Source organism: Habropoda laboriosa, unplaced genomic scaffold, assembly GCF_001263275.1.
Source record: "Habropoda laboriosa isolate 0110345459 unplaced genomic scaffold, ASM126327v1 scaffold88, whole genome shotgun sequence".
NCBI classification, from domain to species: domain Eukaryota; kingdom Metazoa; phylum Arthropoda; class Insecta; order Hymenoptera; family Apidae; genus Habropoda; species Habropoda laboriosa.
Window position 1 is genome coordinate 743,101 of NW_017100219.1, and position 8,603 is coordinate 751,703.

At 33.5% G+C, this 8,603-nt stretch overlaps 2 protein-coding genes across 3 annotated transcripts in view; one reads left to right on the forward strand and one right to left on the reverse strand.

Moving 5' to 3' along the window:
- Positions 1 to 758: 758 nt before the first annotated feature.
- The window catches only part of LOC108570951 (serine-rich adhesin for platelets-like), an 80,388-nt gene continuing 72,543 nt past the window's right edge, over positions 759 to 8,603 (reverse strand). Inside the window, exons 12-13 of the mRNA XM_017932889.1 lie at positions 2,902 to 2,916; positions 759 to 789 (exon numbers count right to left, since the gene is read on the reverse strand). Of these exons, the coding sequence (XP_017788378.1) occupies positions 759 to 789; positions 2,902 to 2,916 (46 nt within the window). The remainder of the gene's footprint in view (positions 790 to 2,901; positions 2,917 to 8,603) is intronic.
- On the forward strand, positions 5,436 to 7,351 carry LOC108570995 (probable 39S ribosomal protein L24, mitochondrial). 2 transcript variants are annotated; one of them, XM_017932941.1, is made up of 6 exons: positions 5,436 to 5,484; positions 6,265 to 6,393; positions 6,475 to 6,663; positions 6,723 to 6,925; positions 6,996 to 7,182; positions 7,247 to 7,351. In XM_017932941.1, exons 2-6 carry the CDS (start codon positions 6,298 to 6,300, stop codon positions 7,331 to 7,333), a joined length of 762 nt encoding a protein of 253 aa, XP_017788430.1. In that variant the 5' UTR covers positions 5,436 to 5,484; positions 6,265 to 6,297; the 3' UTR covers positions 7,334 to 7,351. The 2 variants fall into 2 exon arrangements, with proteins under 2 accessions (XP_017788430.1, XP_017788429.1); XM_017932940.1 differs by lacking the exon at positions 5,436 to 5,484 and having other exon boundaries at positions 6,221 to 6,393.

Below are 8,603 nucleotides of genomic sequence, written 5' to 3' on the forward strand. Positions count from 1 at the left end.
ACACACACAGTTCATTCGGTCACGATCGATCGTGGATAAAAGTATGTCGCGTAAATAGAAACACAAATACGATTCATCGTCCGGACGATTATTGTGGACGCTTCCAGTGTGTTTCGAGTGGAAGAACCGGTGGAAAAAACGCTCGAGTTTTTCTATAATCGCGAACGCCCCCGATTACGATGCATAATACTGAGCGAGAGTAGTTGGTTGAAGAAACGAAGATTTTCTTGAAAATACATCAACGATGTCGTCGGCTCTGAACGAGTCAGCAGGATGGATGCGATCGTCGATCGCACACGTATGCATTTATTAAGAACTTACAGAACGGATGGTTGCGAACAAGCGTACAGTACGTTCCGCATAGTATACCGGAGCATATACCCGCTCCACACATACGCGTATCCGTACACTCTCTCACACGCGGCCAACGAAGAAGACACATACACATCCGTCCACACACTACGAGACGACGACGACGACGACACAACGACAACGACGACGGATAGGAAAGAGAAACAGAGGGCCAGAGTACGGGCGAGAGTCGTGTAGTTGTGCACGTTAACACAAATACTGATAGTAGGCTAGTCACACACTCATACACATACACGAGCCGTGTCGCGAGAAAGACGAGCACATTCACATAGAGACATACACATAGTCGACAGCACGGCACAACGAGGAGAGAGACCACTCGTTGTTTACGTTCAAACATCTGAGAGTGGAGGTACGAGTGGACTGAGAATATCGAGATATGTCCCTCAATGGCAAGGACCTACTGGGATTTCCTTACTCTGCTTGTGACATCCGAAACCTCTCGCATGATCGCCTCGAACGCCGCTCTTTCCTGCGCTTCCTTCTGTTTGTGTAGCGCGATCTTGTCACTGAATTTCCGTGGATTCGCCATGATGGCTCGGCACTAGATCTCCCGACACTCGCGAGTATCGTACACCTACTACTCGTGTACCCTCTACCCCCGTTCGCACGTTTCCTTTTTCACCGATCGCGGCACCAATAAGGGCTCCCCAAAATTTCACCACGTTAGAACCCGTAACCTACTGCCTTCTGGATGGCACTGCCGATCACTGATACGCAAGATTATGCGGCGCAGCGCGCCACGCGCATCGCGCAGGAGCCGCTTTTCGCGGGCTCATTGGTCACACTGATCCCCCACCATTTCATCGCACCCGCAATAAAAAAGTGACGACACTTTTCCGGGGTGTTCCGAAAAGCTCGCTCTTTCGTCTGCTTCGACAACGCGTACTACTCACTGTGGATAAAACAGATTAACTATTCACATTTTATTATCGCGTGTTCGCCACCATGAAAATACCAGATCCTGTACTTCTCGTTCAACTTCAAATACATTATCCTATCTCAACCTCGTTCTATTCACAAATATATCCATTTGCATTGTTACTTTTTTACGCTTATTTCGATTTATTGTAATGTCTTGAATATTGAAAATTCTTCGTTCCCTCTCGGATACGCTATACAACAACGTTATTTCCTCGTCATTTTTCTCGAACGTCTAGCAAAATTATTATTCATCCTTGTTATTTATCTTATATATACGTACTTCGCAACGAGTTTCAAATAAAATTCCATTTTCCAGTGTAATCTACCCTTTTAGCTGAAATTAATACACTAAAGTTAGTCAATAAGATTCTAGCTTTCTGTTGTATCGATCGAGAACAAGGCGGATATATCGTTGATATATCATATTTCTAAAAGCGCCACTATAGAATGTAATTAATTCTCGTTTTCCTTATGAATGTAAATACTGTTGTAAAAATATATTTCCTGCTAAAAAATTATTAAAGTGTTAATTTCATTCACTACTACTACGAACACCATAGGAAATAAAAATGTTATTACTACGTTTCTGATAAAATGATTTCCTCGCACCTGTTTTTATTCAATTATAACAATTTGAAATGTGAATCTAATAAACATGACTCGTTTTGATAAAAATACGTATATTGAATCTTTACCGATAAATGTGTATAACGAATTAGTTGATGCGTTGAATAAAGATGCAGCTTGGATAACTTTAGCAAATCATGTAGCCGAGCAATTAAATTATCCATGGTAAGGGAAAATAGAATGTTTACTAAAAGTGAAATATCCCATTAAATTGCATTCATATATAATACTTAATTGTATTTCACAATTTTGAATAAAGCACTTTATGGATACAATCTTTAAAGGAGATGAAATACCCACAGGATACTCCTGGACAAAAGTTACTTTCGGAATTAAATATTAAAATGTGTAATGTAGAAATTTTACGTGCACTATTGGATAATTGTAAACTTTACAATGTCCTTTCTATTATATCTGATCCAGGTATAATGATGCTTATTATAATTCTCTGCTGAGTAAGTTAAACCTTTGATAACAAGAATATGTTTCTTAAATATGGTTGTAGAACCATTGAACATTATTGTGCATCCAACGGAAGAATTACAAACTAATATATTAAAAATATCGTTTGGATGTCACCTACATCTGCGTTGTAAAGCAGTTGGAATGCCACCACCAAGTTACATATGGTATCATGAAAATAAGCAATTACAACATTGTACCTCTAATGAGCTTGATATTGTTATAACTAGGTATATGTTTAATAAATACATGTATTACATGCTTTTAATCAATATTCTAAAACTTATTTCATGTATTTCTCAAAGTGTTTCTCAAGCAGGAAAGTACAAGTGTGAGGTATTTCAAATAAAAAATGACGGAACTGTTGTATCAACTTTGACTTCAAAAGCTGTAAATGTACAAATTTTTTCTATACCTGTTGTCGTAGAAGAACAACCACAGCCAATTTTGGAAGTCAAAGATGGTGAAAGTTTTACAATCTGCTGTAAAGCTAATAGCTATGCAGAACCATGTTACCAATGGTTCCATGATAATACTAAACTAGAAGGAGAAACATTTAATATTTTGCACGTATGTAAATTATCCTTTCTTTTCATCTTATTACTTGACAACTTTTTGCTTTCTTATGCATTTACAATTTCAGATAAAAAAATTTAGTTCAAAATATGAAGGAAAGTATTATTGTTATATTTATAATAATGTGAGTGAAGCTTATACCGAAAGGGCTCATGTAATGGTAAGAACATATGGTTGATAGTTATTCTTAACATTTTAGTATTATATCATCATTTTTTTATCACATTTTATAGATGGATCTGCCAAAATTGAAAGCTGTTGCAAAAATAGCTTTAATTATTGCAAATGAAGAGTATGAATATCAGGAGTGTCTTGTAACACCTAAAAATGATGCTGCACATATTGGTAATCTCCTCAAGGAAATAGGATTTGAAGTGATCTGCCTTATCAATTTAACAATTACTCAAATGAAAAATGTAATAAAAATATTTAGCAAAGCTTTAGTAGAAGGTGTATATGGTAAGATACAACAAATACACAATGGAAAATACATTACTAAACAAATTATTTTTCTTATGTAGGTTTATTCTATTTTGCTGGTCATGGTTTCAAAATGCAAGAAAGTTATATGCTTGCAACAGATACTCCAAAAACATATTTAAGGAAAGATGCAATATGTGAAAGTGAACTATTATCTGCATTTCTTGAAAATGATCCAGAACTATTAATTGTTATTTTAGACATGTGTCAAACTTTACCATCCAAGCAAGTCTTTTATCATTCATTTTCTTCTCTATATTTATTTATTTGTTCATCCAAGTTGTATATTCATTTTTAGAGAATTTAATCCTGAAATTTATCACGAGGTACCAACAGTGAACGAATATAAAAGTAAAAAGAATCTTCGGAATTTAATCCAAGCCTATTCTACATCTAGCCATCGGCCGAGTTATGAGAGAGTAAATAGTAAATATGGTTTATACATGACACATCTTAGTAAATATATTAATAAGGACATAACAGTTACAAAATTATTTGAACAAGTGGGAAAGTGTAAGTTGCTGATGCTAGGTATATATATATGTCATATTTTATTTTTCTCGAATTCGTATTTTGTAATAATTTTTTGCAGCTATCGATAGTTGTTTCAAAGGCAAAGAACGGAACCAAATTCCAATGTTTGCTTTATCCATTACAAAACCATTTCGTCTTACCGATGCTGTCTACGAAAGTAACTTCATTTTCACTTACATCATATATATGTTACCGTTACTGTTTTAACATAGCTTTTAAACTTTTGTAGAAAATCGTCCAAATTCCATCGATTATTTAAACAAACTTATATCGTTCTCAACCCAAACATTCGACATAAGTTTTAAACAAATAAACATGTGCAGTAGAGTTATAATATCATTGTTCATGGAACCATACTTGAATTTAATAAAAATCGAACTAGTTGATTTGGAAAATGTAGAAATAAATTTTTTTAATTATCATCGCGCTACACGAAATAATTTGTATCAAAATCAACATAAAAAAGAATGTTGGATTCACAACCCCCAGGTATGTATCTTATACTCGGCATAAAAGTATTTTTATGTGAAGGAGTTTATTAATATACACAACTATATTATCTTCACATGGATTTATGTTATAGGGACCACTAGTTATTTCTGTGTCGAAAAATGGAACTGCAATTGGTGCAACATTATTAGACATAAAAGATTACATACCTCCTTTGTTAAATATTATAAATATTTGAAAAAATAAATATATTGTGCATTCTAAACTGTATAAAATCAAGAATTTATAAATGAAAATTGTATTTATTTAAGTAACGGCAAAACGTTATACAACTGAGTAGTTTATTTATGCAAAGTGATTGACTAATTTTACTGTCCAGTATCCTCCTGTCCATGATCCATTATATGTATATATTCTTTGAAATACGTAAGTAGCAGTTATTGCAGCATGAAAATTTGTAAACATATCTTTACTCGTCTCATCAACACTGAAACTTTGTACTGTTATTTCGATAATTTTTTTATTATCTATAATAATATTCTATGATCAATAAAGGAACAGTAGTAAAAAAATGATATTATTTTATGTATTGTAATAATAATGACCTTCTTCTTTTACTACAATATCTCCAGGGAAACATATAGTCTTATCTGCATCCAAAGCAATTAGTTTTCGTTGATACGAACTTAAACTTTCAACTTTATCTTTCAGTACTTTTATAGCTTCTTCGTTTACTCTACCTTCTAATTCGTCATAGTTCTGTGAACTTAATGCTTCTGATATTAACACCATTGCCTAAAAAATATTCCTAATTATGTTTAAACAAATAAATCACAAAATAATTGTAATTAGTTTAAAATTGACTAAATGAAATTAAGTGCAGTAATATAATTATTCATAACACCTAACACTCTAATAAACATACCCCTTTGGCTGCTTGTCCAAATTGTAGTAATCTAAATTCGCTGTCTATAGTTAAACGAATAAAAATAGCTGTAAACAATAATGAAGTAATCCTAACTTCCTTGGAATTAACAGCCTGTTCCTCCATTAATGGTGGTAAAAGATTCTTTTTCTTTTCTGAATCATATTCACTCATGAACCTGTACAACGTAAGATTTGAATTTGTTGAATTTGATAATTTATTTACATATTTCCATCCTGACCCGCAATACGTCGTTTTCTGTATCATTTGATTCCTATTACGCATGTGAAATGTTATAAATTGTCGCATTTGCATGTGAAATATACACCTTTTTGGTACCAACAACATTTTTACATTTATTTAACTTTCATATGTTAGTACAAAGAGCAGATCTTACAAGGTATTATCCTAACCTATACCAGCGGTAATACTAATATCGTATTTTGTTTATGCAGTATCAAATGTAACTTAAGAGATCACTTGCGTACGAGAAAGGTTTAAGTATTGCGTGCATCTATCACGCCATCGGCTGTTCAAGGGTTAATTTATAATAAAATATCCATTAACCTCTACTACTTTCTTTCAATGTTCCACGAACTTTTCAGTCCCATCTTTGTAGAATTTTCGCAGTTTATTTCTTTATTTATAATGGTTCCATAAATAGTCTGCACATCGTAATAAAACCCACAAACTAAACGTATGACACAGATTCGTCGCTCCTCTTCTTTGTCCAGGAGCTGTACCGCTTTCTGGTCGCGATAGACGTAGTTATTTACATGTCACCATACTATCTAGTTTAGTTACCTACTACAAACTAGTTATATTTTCAGCACGTCAGGTCCAACTCTATTGTCACAAATTGTCGAAGTTTATACGAATTCTACTTTATATGTTGTGATTTCATCTTTGAATAGGTTTCGAAAGATTTAAACTCATAATTAAGAACAATGAGGCTCACAACTACTTTACTTTCAAGGATGGGAGAATGGTCTAAAAAATATGCGAATTTACCGGACCGTTACATAAAACGTATCTCAGAACGCGTACGTGAATTTGTTTGGATCGTATTTTAATTGTACTTTACTCTTTGTAAATATTAATTTTCTTATATATTTTATAAACAGATTTACTGGAGAGCACCACCTGGAAAACCACAATATCAAAAACGTACAATAGGAATAAAGAAAAATTTATACTATTCAATTCATCGACCGTGGACCACACAGTTTCAGTTCGAAAATTTTCATGTGAGACGTCGTGAATATGTTCCAATTGAACCTGTTAAACATTGGAGCTTTTTTCGCGGAGATCGTGTATGTTTCTTGCAAGCATTACGTAAAAGTGCACGGTATTTCAATATTATATTCTTCAGGTGGAAGTTTTAGTTGGTCCTGATAAGGGAAAACAGGGATTTGTGAAAGATATTATACAAGAGAGAAATTGGGTTATTGTACAAGGATTAAATACAAAGCCAATGATACAGGGAAAGACAAAAAGTTTTCCTGGTATTTGTATACGTGTAGAACAACCATTATTAGTTACTTCACAAATCCAATTAGTAGATCCTTCTGATTTGTAAGTAAAATGGGATGTTTTAGCAAAAATGTAAAGTATGGAAATATTTATAAATATACTTTTATTTTAGGAAGGCAACTCCCATAGAATGGAGGTATACGGACGAAGGTGAGTTAGTGAGAGTATCTACTAGAACTGGTAAAATTATTTCCATACCTGTATCAAGTGTAGAAACTGTAGATTATAAAACTCCAGATGTGTATTTCGAAGGACCTAAAGATACTAGTGTAAATGATGTACAGGAATTAACATTTGAGGTATATATATTTATATACCGTTGCTGAATAAAATTATATAATAATTGATTTTATGCATCAACAGGCAAAGTTGAAAACATTTGAAATGGATATTATGGACACAATGGGTATCAAAGAAGATCGTGTACCAAAGAAATATTATTGGTATTAATTTTGTTGAATGTATCATGTACAGACAAATTCTTTGTTGCGTATATAAAATTGAACTTTAAAATATGCTGCGTACTTTTAAATATATATATACTTGTTTTTATTACCTTTCTTGTAAATTCCTTTGAAGTTAGCTAGAAACAGGGTTGCAATAGTACAATCTCAAAAAAACCTTACACACCAACACCTCTGGAATTTAATCGCATTGTTAAGAAAGAAATATTTGACAAGAAATGAAACAGTGTACAGAAGAGTAAAGAGTCGATTGATTGCTTCGCAAATATCTATCCTAAAGTAAAATAGTTTTCACAATATTGTTTATTTATTTTTTCGTTTATTGGGGAATTCGTCGTGGACAAACCGTTTTTATTAATGCTCATTACTTTTATATTAACACACATACATATCACAGCATGATTTTTAACAAACGCGAACCTAGAAACGAATGTCAGTCTACAATTAAATACTTCCATAATGCATTATATTAACATTTCTATTTTTATATTATATATGCCATTTTTCTAGATCAATTGTATCTCAAACATTTTGCACATTATTCTTATTTACAAATCATTTTTCCTTCGAAGCGTGTCTGTATGCACGTGACTCCTTCGACCGTGTTCTACAACGACCTAACCTAACTTATATCCGTAGGTGATTAGGAAAAGCCGTCTTTCCTTTACAGCAATTAGAATGTATCGAAACAATACTAAAAGTTACACATACTCATACTTGATGAATACCACAAGAAAACAAGAAAAAGAAAAGATCTCTCCGAAGACCGTGACCTTCGTGACAATTGCTTAACGTTATTACTTTGATATTACATATACATATAAGCACGATATGTGACTCCTAAGTAGCGTTTCAACGAAATATTCGTGATTCTGTTAAAAATAAGAAAAGGCAAAACGAAACTAAGTACTCGCGATAGAACGTAATTTCGAACACGAAGAATTACCAAGAGATCATTCGAATCGACGTGTAATCTTCTATCGTTCGAATTCAATAGAAACATCGGCACAATTACCACGCGCCGTTCCACTTCTCAGGTTCGAAGTTCGTTGCATCGTTCCAAGCTCTATTTCGTTGCAGGATAATCGCTTCGATACAAAAGTTCATTCGATGATCACGAAGTTTTGGAATCGTACGTATTCATTACGTTACCCATCCCGTCCTATTGTCATAATGTCCACGCGACATGTCCATTTTCTAATTGACTACCATTCACGACGATTTGGTGGCAGGGTGCCTGACTAGGAGGTTTACTT